This window comes from Pseudopodoces humilis, chromosome 2 (assembly GCF_049639895.1).
Source record: "Pseudopodoces humilis isolate 2021_Gansu_Grassland_sample_001 chromosome 2, ASM4963989v1, whole genome shotgun sequence".
NCBI classification, from domain to species: Eukaryota; Metazoa; Chordata; class Aves; order Passeriformes; family Paridae; genus Pseudopodoces; species Pseudopodoces humilis.
Genome location: NC_142201.1, coordinates 40,616,380 through 40,632,500, shown reverse-complemented (window position 1 = coordinate 40,632,500; position 16,121 = coordinate 40,616,380). Strand labels below are relative to the sequence as shown.

Below are 16,121 nucleotides of genomic sequence, written 5' to 3'. Positions count from 1 at the left end.
GACTTAATTAGTGGAGGGGAGGGGGGAGACACACGGGGTCCGAGTCATGCGTCTTATCCTATGGAAATCGTGACCCGCGCTTCTCAGCATCCCGTAGCAGCGGAGGGCAGAAACCCACGCGGGACAGGGCAGGGAGCGGGACGGGCAGCATCCCGCACCGCCGACATCCTTCTTTGCGTGGACTCCACGGGGGGCTACGAACCAAGGACAGAGCTACCCTGTCCTTTCCCGGGGCTGCACCTGGCCCTGCCGTGCCTAGCCGGTGCCTCACTACCCCCCAGCCAGCCCCGTTTCTCCTCTCGATGGCGGGGGTGCTGCAGAGGGACTGTTCTGAGCGAGCACCGCGCGGCTGCGTGAGGAGCCAGGGAGGGGAAAGCCGGAGCCGGTGGACGGGAGTTAACCCCTGTGTCTGTCCCGAGCACACACTTTAGGGGGCAGGACGGATAGGTCCTTTTCTATTATTTTTTTTTCTTCTTTTTTTTTTCTTTTTTTTTTGTTTTTTTCTTTCCTCTTTTTTTTCTCTTCTGTTTCAGCTGGGCTATCTGCACAGACCGCATGCAACACACACAAGCTCTACCCGAGGCAGCGGGCGGGGGACACGCAACAGGTCGGCCACCGCCCCGGCGCTCCCCCATAGCCTGTCCCGGTCACCCTCCGTGGCCCCGGCGGCGGCTCGCCCCGCTCCCCGTCCGCACGAATGTGCCAGCAGCCATCCAAGCGGGCACCGGAGCTCTGCGCGGGCATCCTCCGGCCGCGGGTCATAGGGCCGCGGCGTAGGCTGCGGGATAAGGGTCCAGCTGGGGCTTGCCCATGCCCGGCAGGAGGATGTAGGCCAGGGGCGGCTGCAGCCCCGGGCCGGGCCAGGCGCTGCAGTTGCAGGGGATCATGTAGCCCGGGTTACCGGGCGACGGGTGCGAGTGCGTGTGCCCCCCGGCGGCGGCGGCGGCGGCCGCGGCAGCGGCGGCCCCATGGAAGGCGCCCGCCCCGCCAGCGCCGGGGTAGCCCAACGAGGAGGCGTAGGGCAACCCGGAGCCCGAGGAAGAGGAGGATGATGAGATCTCGGCCATTTTGGAGCCCAGGTCCAGCAGAGAGTAGGGGCTGCTGGGGGCGGCCGCGGCGGCGGCGGCGGCAGCGGCGGCGGCCGACTGGGGGAAGAAGACGCGGGCGGCGGCAGCGGCGGCGGCTGCTGCCGCCTCCTCGGGGTTGGCCAGGAGCGACTCGGGCACCAGCCCGCCGGCCGCTCCGGCATGCAGCCCGCCCGCCTTCAGCCCGTGAGGGTGCTCGTGGTCCGCCACGCCGCCCAGCCCGTAGGGCACGGGGAAGGCGAACTTGTCCTTCTTGAGCAGCGTCTTGGGCTTCCGCCGCGGCCGGTACTTGTAGTCGGGGTGCTCCTTCATGTGCATGGCCCGCAGCCGCTTGGCCTCGTCGATGAAGGGCCGCTTCTCCGACTCGGTCAGCAGCTTCCACTCGGCGCCCAGGCGCTTGCTTATCTCCGAGTTGTGCATCTTGGGGTTCTCCTGGGCCATCTTCCGTCGCTGCGCCCGCGACCACACCATAAAGGCGTTCATCGGCCTCTTGACGTGATCCACCGGCTTGGACATGGTGTCCCCCCGCCGCCCCGGCGAGCCGCCGCCCGCCCCGCACTGGCGGCCGCCTCCTCCGGGATTGTCTCCCGCCTCCTCCTCCTCCTCGCCCCCGCCGCGGTCCGCTCCTCCAAAAGCAATCTCGGCGGGTGCCTAGGCGCGGCGGCACCGACTCCCGCGGGTGCGGGGCGGCGGCACCCGGTGGCCCCGCTCGGGGCGCGGGGCGCTGCCGAGCGGCGGCGGCGCCTCCCCGTCAGGGCGCTGCAGCGGGCGGCTCGGGCGGGACGGCCTCCGTTCCCCGCCTGGGCCTCGGATCCTCTCTCCGCGCCGCCGATGTCCGGGCCAGGGCTCTTCCACGGAACACCCCACTGGAGACAGCGGCCGGAGTCCAGACGGGACCGCAGAGAAGTCTCGACGGCGAGGGCAGGATCCGGCGGCAGGCGAGCTGCGCGGGGTGTGAGGGTCCTCGCTTCGCTGCGGACGCGATGCTGCTCGGCAGTCTCCGGTGCGGCGGCAAGTCCTGGACGGGGCGGCGGTCAGAGCTCGCCCGGTGCCATCGCCGGCCGCGGAGCTCGGAGGGCAGCCCGCCGCGGCGCGTCGCGGGGCCGGGCGGGACGGGGCCCGCGGCGGCTCGGGCGCTGCAGCTCGGGCCCCAGGGGGCGCGGGCCGCCCCGCTCACAGCCGCCCCACTCCGCCCGGGGGGGCGCGGCGAGCAGCCCGCTCCTCGCACATACTCGCCGGGCGCCGTTCGCAAGCGGCCGCTGGGCGCCGCGGGCCTCCTGCTTCGCGCCGCCGGACAAACTTTGCCAAGTTTCGGCGGGATACGGGGCGCTCCGCCTGCCGCGCTGCTCCCCCTTCTCCGGCAGCCGCCAGGTCTCTCTGGGTTTTCTTGGCCGCCGACTCGGAGGGGCGGCGGGGCGGGCGGGAGGGGGGAGGGGGGGGGGGGGGGGGAGGAGGCGGCGGAGGCGGGGAGGGGGGGGGGGGGGAAACACACCTAATTAAAATCCTCGGCGGTCCGCACCCGGCGGGCCGCCGGCGGGGCTGTGAGGCGGGCGGCGGGGGCTCGCAGCCGGCGCGGCCGCCCCCTCCTCTCGCCCCGTCGGCGCGGCCCCAGGCAGCGCGCGCCCCGCGTGCCCCCGCGCCGCGCGCCGCCCTATATGCCCGCACGCGGCCTGCGCGCCGCCGGCGGGGCGGGGGGCGGGGCCCCCGCCGGGAGGGGCGGGACCGCGGGTGACCACGCCCCCGTGGCGGGCCCGGCAGCGCGGGGAGGGGACGGGCGCCGCGCATGCGGAGTGTTTTGGGTTGTTTGGGGTTTTCCCTGCTCGGGGCCGGTGCTGCCGGAGGCGAGAGGCTGCCGCCCGGGAGAGCATCCCTGGGTGCGGGCAGCGGATATCCCCCCCAAAAAATTACGCGTCTTTTCCTGGCCGTTCGGGACGCCGCTTCACAGTGCCCCCAGCCCGAGTTGTCCGACCGTGTTCTTCACCTCCTGTCAGTCAGGGTGAACTTGCTCGCCTTGTTTGTGCTTCGGCGGGTCGGTTTTGACTTACCCCTGTGGTATGTGGAAGCGCCGACTCCAATAAACCATTAACTCTTCCCGTGCTGGCATCAGGCTAGGCTTTGCCCGGACGGCTCCGCCGTCCTTTTAAGGAAAAGTCGGAACCGGGCTTCTCGAGTGCGGTGCACACCTGGGGTCGCAGCCCCTCCGGGAGCAGCACCGCATCCCTGCCGGACGCGCCTCAGGGTCCGGCCTCCGTCTGGGACATCGCGCGGGGTGGCGGGGGGAGTGATGTCCGCCCGCCTCCGGGATTCCTTTGTCACGCCGCCCGCTGCCTTCTCGTCCGGGTTCCTCTCTGCGGAGCCTGTTCCATCCTCCGGCCGGTCTCTGTCCCCCGCTCCAGCCGCGCTCCAGCCGCTGGGCTTTGCACCTTCCTTGCCGCCGCACAGCTCCTCTGCCCGCCACCATCACCCGCAGCTGCTTCGCTGGCGGGATGTTTGGAGAGAGCCCGAGCGCCGACCTTCCACCGGGAGGGTGGTTCCCGGCGCTTTCCCCGACGGTGAGACCGCCCGGTCCCGCGGCAGCCTGTTACGGCCACAGTGCCCTGTAAAATACCGAGAAGGTCCTCTGTAAAATGCGTCTTCTCTCGTTTCGTGTTTTACGACCCATGTACTACTACTTAAACGTAATTCTCTGAATCTCCGAAGCCACCTTGCCAACGCTTGACCTCCTACAATCCAATTAGCCGTGAAAAAAAAAAAAAAAGTACCCGTCGGTTGTCAAAACGGAGAGATTAAGATATCTGCCGGCGCTGGCTGTTGTACAGGGTTGGCGGGGAAATGGGGTTTCTCGAAAGTGGGTCCCCACCAAGAGGGGCTAATCCCGGCGCAGGTAACTCTGCCCTGGAGATCAGGTTATCACCACATCGGCCAGCGCGTTCCCCTTTTGGGATGAACAGACAGTATTTTCAACCGCGTAAACCACCCCCCTCCGTTTGTCTAGGGGAACTCTTTCCTACATCTCTCGATCACATGTAGCGTTGTTGTGTTTGACATTTAAGGACTCATCCCCTGTCTCTCTCCGCACAGATCGGATGCCGGCTTGATCCATTCCCTTCGCACCGTGCCGGCGGGATTGCGCCCGGATAAAGTCAGCTCGGGGGAAGGCAAGAGCACGGTTCATACACTCCCGGCCGCAGCCATGAGCAGGGTGAGAATCAGTAACATCTACTGGAGTGTAATCGGGGAGAGGGAGAGCGGGGAGGGACAAGCAGCAGCGACTCACTGATGCCACCACCAGTGGCACCCCCGGCTCCCGAAGGCTCCCGGCCCCGCTCCCGCCAGCGGCCCTGGGGAGCAGAGGGGGCTCGGTTCCAGCGAGGCTCCTTCCCCGCTCTTCCTTCCCACGCTGCTTTTCTCACGACCGCACTCCCTCTCCCTGTGACCCGAACCCGTCGGTGCGAGAGCAGGGTGCGGTGTAGAGGATGGCGATGGCTCGGTGTCGCGACAGAACCGCGTGAAGCACTCAAGGCGGGCACATGGGTGAACCCCTGTGTGACAGCTCCTACACAGATGACTGTCCCCACCACGACCCCTGGTCACTCCGTGGGTACTGCCGCACCAGGGCTGCTGCTCTGGCTCTGCGAATGGCAAAGCAGGGTGCAGGGAGCGGGCTCCACGGAAACCACGCGGGAAAGGGCCACGGGTGTCGGCACGGGGCTCGGGGAGGTTCCTAGGGTCACCATTTGTCTGAGAACAGCACAACCACCAGCTCGCAGGTTGTCCTAACAGAGTCCTGTACAGGTAAATTTGTCTTAAAAAGAAGCATTTGCATAACTCTCAGCAGAGAAGATGCCTCAACTCATGGACTGCATTCCAAAAATGTCATAATTTGCAAACTCATTACGTCATCTGCACGTGTTTCTGATTGCGTTCAGTCCACCAAATAATGCAAACCGTAATAGAATTTATTGGTCATAAATTATTGTACACGACTCGTTCACAGGCTGAAATCTATGAATGGCGCAGTACTGGCTCAAGCCTGTTTTTCTAATCGCAAATTAAATACTTTATTCGAAGGTCTCCTTTTCAAAAGAGCTTTCCCCCTCCCCTCACCTAAGGTTTGCGGCAACCACTGACTACTAAAACAACCACCCGTGGTTATTTCAGCGATGCTGGTAGTTACAGGGGGCCTGCCTTTCCCTGGTAATCTGCTTTGAAGACAGTTCCAAGTGATGGAAACTCTTATCAGTTCCGCTTGGAGCAAGGTTGGACTGGTGTTAGGAACGACCGGAGGGTCCCAGGTCTGCCCGGGTTCGAGGCGGGCGCGGCGCGGGGGAGGAGGCTGCTCTCCCCGCGGGCATTTCCGCGGCCGCGGTGCGGAGCGGCTGCCTGCACATCCCTCGCACACTCACACACACACAGACACACACAAACGCAGAGGCACAGGCACTCTCTCGGAGAGCCTTCAAATCCCCAAACACAAAAAGGGAAGGCTTTATCGGAGTTTAGTTACTTATCTGGATTTTTGTTAAACGGCTGCTGTGATCTCCGCGTAGTTGTGCGAGTGTGCTAATTGTTCTGATAATGTGTTGTTATCGATACAATAACAATACAGTCGTGTATAATGTGATTTACTTGCTTTTGACCTGTCAATTCCTGACGCATGCAAATTCAAGGGCGCGATCTTTCCTTCTGCTACCGGAGGGAGGTAGAGAGGGGAGGGGTGATTGTGGGGGGAAGCAAAAACCCGAGCAGATGAATTATCATGCGGAGGCCAAACAAGGCTTTCCAGAATGCAGTGCCACGCTCCATCCAACAAGATGAGAGCGCTTTAAAAAATACTAAAGGGGGGGTTAGACTATCTTCTCGATAACTGTGTGTTAATTCTGTCAGCTTGCTTACAGTAACTACACCCCACTCCAAATACTGTCCGATTTTTCATATTCTTACCAAACATCTAATCTCTCGTATTTTTTAAAGCTGAGTTTGAAGTGAGTTTCAAGGAAGCAAGCTCATTTCCTCTTAATTTTTATTTGAGCCTAACAATCAGGTAGCGAATCAAAGAGATAAAAAGAAGTTGAAGAACAGCGGTTATCCCGATAGCGATCTCCGCCTCGCCGTGCCTCCCCATTGAAAAGCTGATTCTCCGGCTCGGCAGCCCCAGCACTCCCCTGCATTAGCAGAGCCACATCGCGTTTTCACGGCTCCCTTTGTGCACCGAAGCGTTTCCATCCAAAAACTTTGAAAGCTGACATTTTTCTTCGTGTAGGGTATCAGTCACAGATTCCACCTCACTCGCAGCTGTCCGAAGTTGCTGGGCTGGCTGGAATCTTAAGCACGCCAACAGGTTGGCAGGCTGATCATTCTGCTTGTATGAAGCTTGGCAGGTTTGTGAGCACTCCTAAGTATTTTTCCTCTTGTGAAATCCAGTACACCTGTAGCAAGAAAGGGAGTTTTACCCCGTGAGCTCTTTATAATACGCTAAACTCATTCATTTGCTTTTACAGAGTGCTTCCAAATGCTCGGTATTATTATTTTTCAATAACATTCGCTTATTATTAGAGCAGCTGGTAGCCCAAGCTCTAGTGAAGTGCCTGGCAAAGGATTCTATCATAAAACACTGGTTTCTAAGTTTATAGTTTCTAATTTGGCTGTGAAAGTGTGATTCTGGATGGAACTTGGCACTCAATTGCTCAGCTGGAGAGTAAACTTTTTATAATAAAAACATCGGTTCATTGGGTTTGCTATTTTAAGTTAGAAGAGAATTAACAAAGTTTTTACTCGTTTGGGAAGCGTAGAGAGGTCCTGTACTTTTTTGAAAACTAAATGTTATGATTTCAGTAAGGGTTGTGACTTAACGTGTATTATTTTAAAAGCAAAGCCCAATCTATGTCTCTGCTTCTGGACACTGGGGTTGCTCTTGCAGAATACCAGACCTAGATCTCACACAACCATTGATAGCAGTTCTGATCAGAAGGTGGTGACGGGATCCTTACTACTCTTAGACATAAAGAAAACTTTAAAATTCAGCCTATCCGAACTTGCTAAGAGACCTACATAATGTTAATCTAATCTGTATGCACTCCATTTGTAAGGCAAGCTATTTTAATGTACTTTAATGAGTCAATTTTTTGCTGTTTCTTAATCCTGTTAGCTGCCTGGGAAGAATGATCAGAACCACAGCCAAGGAAGTCTTGGCTTCCTTCGGAAAAAAAGAAAAAAAGAAAAAAATGAAAAAAGAAAAAAAAGAAAAAAGAAAAAAAGGAAAAAAAAAAAAATGATGTTGTGTGGTTACATGCTAGTCCCTGTCTGGGGAAGTGAAGGTGAGAATTAGTCTCCCAGCAGAGTTCCTGGACAGGCTTAGATGTTCCAGAAAAGGCAGCTAAATACCTTTCCAGCAAGAGGAACTACTGAAAGCTCATCAAGTACTACTGATGTGTAAACTTCCCCTGCTTCATATGATGAAATCAGAGCTCATATGGATAGAAACTGCTGTTCCTAGAGTCCAGGTTTCCATGTTTAGGCAGTTGCCTATAAATTTTCTTCAAAGGCTGAGCAGTGCTCATGCTTTCTTTTTCCAAATAAATGGACCTTATCATTGTGGTGTCACTGCCTTGTATAATTTTATAGCTCCCTTTTAGGAGAGGCAAGCCTTGATTTTTGGTGTTTTCTACTACAAGCTTCTTTACATATATAACCTCTGAATACTTTTACATTTAAATTCCATCAAAATTTTACAGTGACAACAATAATCTTGTTTCACTTCTTAGGGTGTCCAGCAGATTGATTCATAACTGTAAAACACAAAAGGTTGTTTTGCTCGTCATAGGTGCTAGACAGATCACAAAAACATCTATGCAATTTTGAAGACAAGGTCTTGTATGTCACTGGATAAGATTGTTTGGAAACCTTTGATAGGCATTTCAAGATTTGTAAGTGTACCCAAGGAGGCTAGAAAGAAGATCAGAATTTGGTCCATTCCCCTCTGAAGAAGTGTTGAGCATAAATCTTTGCTGTTTGCTTCTGATTATAATGACTTTTTAATTAACTACAAACAACTAGGAGATGGAGGCCCATAATGGAAAGAATCTATATCTCCTTGGGTTTAAACTCATGGCCTTTATTTCTTTATGGTCAGTGTCTTGTTTATTGGTTTGTAAGAATGGGCAGTTTCTGCATTCCATTTGTTAGGAGGGATCAGAATGTCACTCAGGAAAGTCCAAAGTTACTGGTCCCAAGCCAGTTCTAATGATCAGAAAAGTTAAACACAGAGGATGCCTACCCCTACACACCACCTACATTAGTACCTGCACCTGCATTCTTAGCTCAGATCAATGGTGCCACAGCTTTCCAAGCAAATCTCTTCACTGTGTTCACTCATCATGCTTTGGTTTCCATTGAGGAGCAGTTTCGAGTGAGACTTAGTCAACAGGTTCTCTTCATCTGCTCTCATTCATTTGCAGAGTGTGGTCTGCAAAGATTCCAGCTCAACCTAAATCAGCTAGACACCAGTAGCACAAAATAGATTCTGTTTAGTGTTCTTGATTCAGACAGGTGACCATTGACCATTCCACTTTTTGCATCTACTTATTTTAGGTGCTTCAGAATGATTTTTTCTGGTGGAGGATAGAAAAGGCACTTCTGCCTCTGCATGTGTGTTCCACTGGAAAGGAGTAGCTCCACTTTGTGGGTGTTCTGCCACCATAGGCATAGATAGTCAAAACCCAAGGACCAGTGAGTTTGTGGTTGCCTGGCCGGCATCCTTAACACAGCTTTTGGGATTTTGCTAGGCATTACATTGTCCTCACAAAAATGGACATTGAATGGAAACTATTCTAATTTTCCAAAGTCAGTTGAATAGTTGAATCTTATAGTGGTAAACATTGCCTCAATATTTACTTTTTTTATGATTTTCCTCATTGAAGTGTGCAGTTTCAATAATAATAATTGTTAGACTATTTTTTTATCTCCAAATTTAGATTTTTCTCTCATTTTAAAAAGTAATCTATTATTTTTTAATAACTTGTCTCTATAAACACTTGTCAGATGTGTATAATCATCTGCTACTAAGCAAATACACTACTACTGCTACTACTGATCTGAAAGACTCAGATCTCTTATTTTGTCAGCATCATGAAGGCTTCTGATGGAGTATAGTATGCAGTGCTAGACTTAAAAAAAATGTGGAGTCAGTGGACAGAATGCAGCAAGTCTGATAAAGGTCTAAAAATGTGCTACATGCACTGATACACAAGTGAAGATTGAAAGTAACGTTCTTACTTAAGCTGGAGAGGAGAAGGAACTGGTCTTTAAGGGTATAAAAGTTAAATGCAAAAATGAGAGGATTAAATCGTGTTTGTGGAGATAAACAAGAGGTAATGAGCTTAAGATGTGAATTCCAGTTAAATCCTGGAAAAAAAAACAAGCTTCAAATAGTGAGTATAGTATATGCAGAGCCTGTCTCTGCCTGGAGAAGGATGAGGGATGTTAAAACAGGTGAGAATAATTCATCAAGAGTGACAAAGCCCTAAGAAAGGAGTTTTCTTCTGCCTCTCTTTGTATGGATATTTGACATGGGAAGAATCAGTCTTAACTTAGTTCTTCATGTAGTTTTTCCACTCTTCAGAGCCCACACATCCTGCTGGTTCACAGCCTGCAAACTCGCTGTTCCTCTCCTACCCACACGTGTGATGAGCAGCACTGCTCCTCCCCTAAATGAGCATTGCCAAAATGATCATATGTGAGCATGTCTCCCACTGACACACTGAAGAAATGTTCTGTTTTACTATGTGGTTTAGCAGGTTCTGGCCTTCTCTTTCTTAGCACAGTTTTACACTGTCAGTGGGAAGTCCTGTTTCAGCTTTGCTGTTTCCCTCCCCCACTTTATCACCTTTCCATTGTGTTTCAAATCTCCGCTGAAAATAAATTTTCTGCATCATTTCTGTATGAGTTTCCCCTCCAACTGCATTCTCTAGATCCATAATTAGAATATTTTATAATAGTTTTATCATTTATTATCCTTTATATGAAATGTCAATGCAATGTCAATGTCATTTGGATCTCACGAAAAAGGAAAGGTCATCACTGATCGATAGCATTGGCAAAAAGTTGCCAATGGTGTGCCAAATCAGTGACAAATTTGACTCCTGGTGTATAAAACTTGTTTAGAGTATCTTTGCTGATAATATGCAGGGAAGTTTGTAATCCTTTACAGACATTTTAATTTCTTACATAATATTCTCCCATGTGAGGATGCTTATTATCAGTGATATAAAAGAGAAAGGTGGTTTTTGTTAGTGTTGCTGAAGAATCTGACTTTTTTTACTGATTCTGTAGAAAGAATAAGAGAGCAGAACATACAAAAAGCAATGGACTTTAAAAGAGCAAAAAGTTTTGCAGCCTTTCTGGAGTTGCATTTTCATTTCAGTGGGTAAAATAAAATCAAAATTTTCAGAAGAAGTTCTTTCGGTTTTCAATTTTCTTGTCAGCTTTCTCTTACATATTATCAGATGTTGTTTATAGAGTATGAAGAAGGTCATGCCAAAAAGTACTCATTTGCCCAGAAAGTAAATAATTCAGACGCGGAACTTCTAAAAGACACAAGAAGAATTAAGTGCAGATCTTTCTAAGTACAAGAGTGCCTAAGTTCCATTGATTTTAATTCCCTCAAGGAGATTCAATGGGATTTTATGCCCCAAATTCCTTGAAAATATCTGTACACTCTGAATGGAATCAGCCCAAAGCACATTTATTCCTTATGATAGAAACAGATTGTTGTATTGTTTCTTGTTCACCCCCTCCAGTTTCTTAATGCTTCAACTGTTTTCCAAGTAGGATGGTTAAACAATGGTTAGAACAAAGACTATATAAAGTTCAATTTTCTTGGATTCATCTGTGTCTTTACTCCATTTTCCAAACGAAGCCCAGTCCTGCTGCACTAGGAGTTACCTGAACAAGTTCCCGTGAAGTAAGCTGGTGTGTGACCATACTCAGTGCTAACTGCCTATGTTCATGGCAGCCTAGGGATAAAAGAAGGAAAGTAACTGAAAAATGTCCTTCAGGGGAAAAAAATGTATGAACCATGTCAGAAGCACTGTAATAATATGGGATGATTGGCAGTTCCAGTGGCATAGATGATGTGCTGTGGTGTATCCTACCTCGCAAGGACTTGCTCCTGAGATGATGAGACCTAAAATGAGATCTTGTGGATGGCCTTGCCATGGTCTTTTGTTGAATTGCGTCAGGAGTGCCGTATCTTTCTTTTGCCATATCATAGAGACACCAGAAGCGTGTCTTTGGGGCCCTGACCTAGTGGGTGGCATTCTTGCTCATGGCAGTGGAATTAGAACTAGATCTGCTTTAAGCCCCCTTCCAACACAAACCATTCTATAGTTCAATATCTTAACCACAAGATATTCTACCTCTTCTTTTCACCTAAAGAACTTTTCTTAAAGCATGTGTTAAGCCCTTATTTTGCAAAGTAATTTAACAAAGTTGTTAAATGCCAGGAAAAAAAAAAGAATTAATGAATAATCTTCTCTCGCTGTGATCCTATAGAAATGTTGCAGGTGTACCTGTTAGAATTGATAATATTGCTGTCCAACAAAACAATAGCAGTACTTGTATTTGAGCAACAAACACTGTATGCTTTCTCTTGCTTCATTTGAAATAATGACCCTGTTAAAAATATCAATAAAGCTGCTATAGTTCAGAAGAGCCATACTTTAAAACATAGTTCATAAAATCACAAACACAAGGTGTGACCCCAGCCAGCTAAGAAGAAGAGAATTGTTCCTGTTGTCTCATGGAAAAAGAGAAACTGCTCTCCTTTTTTTCTCCTGGTTATCATGGACAGGTAGAACCTAAAACACATTCATACAATCCATCAGTATTAATACTGGGATTTTCTAGAATAAGATTACTGCAATTTTTTCCCCCAAGTGCTATGTGTGTGAGAGGTAGACAGAAAAGAAGAAATAGTTTACTTGTTTGCTGTAAAAAACCCCCAGTGATCTTGGACATAGTAAATACAAAAACTGAAGGCCTGCTCAAGTTCATGGGCCACCCTGAACTGCCTCCCAGGTTCACTGGAGGCAGGCAGTAAATTGCCCAAACTGAGTCTTTCATGACTTCACTGTTAAATTCAAGCCTTCCCAGGTAAAAATCCGGTTCATTAAACTACTTTGTTGCCAGCCCCGTTTCCTCTCTCCCTGCACAATGGCATGACTGCTTACCTTAATGACAAGGAGACTGTTGAACATTCAGTTCCTACCATTGCTGGAAAGACTGAAAATATAATATCCTTTGCCTTCAGAAAAGTGTAACCCTTCCTGCCTCCCTGCCGTATGTATGTTTCCCTCAGACAGAGCTGTGCTTATGGATGTTTTGATCTTATAGGCAGAGATGAGTTTAACAGGAGAGTTTCACCTCAAAGTGTAGGTGCAATGAGTTTATTTTGGCTCACAGCACAGAGTTTAAAACAAAACAATAAATTAAAACTGGGAGGAATCCTTCAGGCACTCTGACATTTTTCTTTTTCTTTTGTTCTTTCTTTTTCTTTTTGTGTTTAACAGGAGGTGGCAGTTGTAGCATTTGCAAAATAATAAGTATGATAATTTGACATTGTGATATGATTACTTATGTAAGTGCTTAGACATACAAATACCTAAGCACTAATGTCATCATTGAGAGTCATGGCAGTTATTTCAGCCAAGTTAATAAAAGATCATTACTATAACTATCTACACAGGACTGAACATGATGGGGAATCTGGGATATGAAAAGTCTAACGATAAAAAACACACTCAAAGTTTATTCTTAGTGTATTTGTACTCATTGTGATTATTCCAACATCAAATCAGAAATAATTCAGTGGGTACTTGATCTTTAGGGTTATTTAGAGATAACATTATACAAGAAAGTTTCACTTTTCTTGTCTGTGTATCTTACTCCCTGTTTTCTCTGGTAAGAAATCTAAGCACAGTTAATTTCAACATGATTTCTCTCTAGTTTACATGCTCCTGGATCCTAACATAGAGATGTAAATAGCTGGGTGTGAACTTGCAGGTATTATATTCAGCTGACACAAACAACCCAACCAGATAGTTCTGTGTAGATAACAAACTCATTTCTACATCAGTTGGGAATCAGAGCTCAGGTGATTGTTGTTCTTTTAATGATTATTTATTTAAATTGGTCTAATTCAAATACAGAGTTGGTCCCAGTCTATGACTGGCTGGACAAAATTCACAGGTTAGACAAAACTTTGGGACAGGAGTTAGTCCCATTTCCCTGTCTCATCTCAAACCTCACAGCCAGGACTTTTCCATGGCACTCTACTATTGCTTCTTCTTTTCATCCAGAAAAAACCTGCAAAAACAAGCCTTGCTGAGTTATGCAGGGGCCAACAAATCTCAGTCCTGGCAGATAGAAGAGGAGGTAAATAACAAAGTGAATTTCAAAGTGATATCAGCAGGAATGCCTCACTGAATGGGCCTGCCTCCAACCTACCTATAGAAATTTTAGACGATATCTCTCCAGGCTCTTGGGTTCAAAGAGAGCAGCTGTCCCTGAGTTAACCAGGAACAATTGCACTCAACACACCTGCTAAAATTAGTATTTCCTACTGAGGCCTAGAACTCATAGAACTCAGTCCAATACTGATCTGAACATAAGCCCTCCAGACAAGCCCCTCACTGAACTTGACAGCAAAACTCTGCACCAGTGAGGTCTCTGATGGAATGTAGGGATAGCTCATACAAGACACACTGCAATGCCATGAAATGTCACTGCCAGTGTTTCCAAGCTCCTTCCAAAGGGAAGGCCAGTGTCTAGACAGAGCAGCGCCAAGACCAAAACTGGACGCCCGTTTTTAAAACAAACACCACTGCTAGAAAAGGATCTAGTACATTCCAGAAGGATATCCATGCTATAGTTTGAAGACACATACTCCTGGAGCCTTCCTTCCAGAACCCCTCTCCTCCACTGCACCAGCACCCAAAGCTGTGGTCTGATGTGGACTGATCCAGCCAAAAAACAACCGTCACAGAAAAAAACCACTAGCTTTCACCAGTCACACAAACACACATCTGATTGCTGACACTGATAAATGAGTGGCAGTGGAAGAGTGAATGCAGAGAGAAACATGGGGTCTTCCATAGCAGCAGCAGCAGAGTCTGAGATCAGCATAACTTACTTGTGAAACCTCATCCTATGTGCCGGTTGCTGAAATTCACACAAGGAAAGCACCACATTTACTCTCTTAGAGAGGGTAATTCTGGTCTGAAATAAAAATTACTATGAAGTTAAGTTCTCCTTTGAGATAGAAACACCATTGCCACCAGCTCTCGAAGCTGCTTGCCACCCTCAGCAGCCCTGGTGATCACAGTTTCAGAGCTGCCACGGTGGGAGGAAGAGAGCCATTCTTCTTTTGCTCTGCAGCCAACAAATTGTATTTAAAAATCAGGACTTGGCATAGATCTGTCTCTACTGGCAGTTTGTTTGTATACTATGTTTACTTATGACAATGAAGAACCGAAGAAAGACGTATGAAGCTGATTTATCAGTAATTATCAATGTCTAAGGCCATTACAGAGCAGCCTCTAACAGGCTTTGTCAGTCAGCGGGATCTGGCCTGGAGCATCAACAAGGTATAAATGGAGCCTAAAGCTTTCCTTTTACCTCTGGAAACAAAGAAGGAAAATCCATTTATGACTTCTTCAGCCATCCCAGTCCTAACCAGAGTTTCTCTCACCCAGCTGACTGTCAGGAGAGGTTCCACTGCAGTAGGATCACTAGCCAGCAGAGGCAGTGGTAGCACAGGTAAAAGGTCCAGGGAGACTCCTTTCCCTCACTGCTCGCACTTGACAACTCATAAGTCTCTGGCTGGTTCGTTTTGACACTAGATATGCAGGAACAGCTGGGAGCATGGGGGGTTGCAGCTCCCCTAATGTGATTCTTCACCTTCCTCACAAACACGTCTCCAAAGCTCCGAGTCACATTGTAGTCACACCCAAACTCGTGACATGCAGCTTACCACACCTCCCTCCCCATGAGCTCCTCAACGCCCTTCAAAGTCATCTGACCCGTGAGCATTTCTGAGCTTCTGGCTCCTTCTGAATCTCTCTCCTAAACACTTTCCAGAATTAAAGAAGCACAGCAGAGAGGAACACACATCCACAGGACTGAAACCTGTTGCAGGAAAATTGCTATAACTTCATATATCTTAATGATTGAGTTTCATTAATAGCCTGTGTGTCCGACGAATTCGACCAGATCCTGGCTGAGCTGGGAAATTTCTGTGGAGAAATCCCTGGCACCACATTTGTTTATCTTTGTCAACAATTTGTCTCATTGTCTCTGTCATTGATGAAACCACAAATAGTGTGCCAAGATCATTTGCCTCAATAAAAATGACAACAATTTTAAGAAGCATAGATACGTAAGCTGCACTACAATCTTTATCAGCGACACCCAAAAACTGAACTGGAACCATTAGCTTTCAAGGACAGACTATTAAAATAAGTTCTCCACCTCAACAAGATAAACCTGTCCATAATGCATATTTGTGTCCATGAAGAAATTGCTTTGATCTTGAATACAATCTTTAAAAGAATTAGAAAAATAGGAAAAACCCTGGTACAAAGGTACAAAGTTGAGGTTTTTGAAACTTGCACACATGTGTTCAAGTGTAATGACTTTATTTCATTGATGTTTAATCCTTCACCTTCAGTGTGAAACTCCACAGGAGTTACTTCTAGAAAATGAAAGAGGGCATGCACATGAGGGGTTAATGCAAAGTAGTTTATGTACATTCATCTTATAGCCTCAAATAATTCAAGATGCTTTTCTCACTTGTCCCCAGTTAGACAAAGCTCAGATATTTACTCCTGATTGAAGTTACAGCTGTCCTTCCTGGCTCTCCCAGGTGTGGCTCAACACAGTAATTGTCCCAGGGCCTCTTTCTTGCACCAGCCATGGAGCAATGGCTGGTGCAAGGGCCTGAGCTAGAGCACCTGATCAGCCACTCCAGAGAGACAGAGC

General features: G+C 49.0%; 2 protein-coding genes across 2 annotated transcripts in view; one reads left to right on the top strand and one right to left on the bottom strand.

Moving 5' to 3' along the window:
• Positions 1-1,655, bottom strand: part of SOX21 (SRY-box transcription factor 21) — a 2,378-nt gene extending 723 nt beyond the window's left edge. Inside the window, exon 1 of the mRNA XM_005516442.3 lies at positions 1-1,655. This exon is cut by the window's left edge and continues 723 nt beyond it. Within this exon, the coding sequence (XP_005516499.2) occupies positions 759-1,601 (843 nt within the window). The 5' untranslated portion in view covers positions 1,602-1,655 and the 3' untranslated portion in view covers positions 1-758.
• The window catches only part of LOC148184838 (uncharacterized), a 72,849-nt gene continuing 58,327 nt past the window's right edge, over positions 1,600-16,121 (top strand). The window contains exons 1-3 of the mRNA XM_088051283.1: positions 1,600-1,667; positions 1,741-2,088; positions 4,167-4,287. Coding sequence (XP_087907409.1) covers positions 1,600-1,667; positions 1,741-2,088; positions 4,167-4,287 — 537 coding nt within the window. The remainder of the gene's footprint in view (positions 1,668-1,740; positions 2,089-4,166; positions 4,288-16,121) is intronic.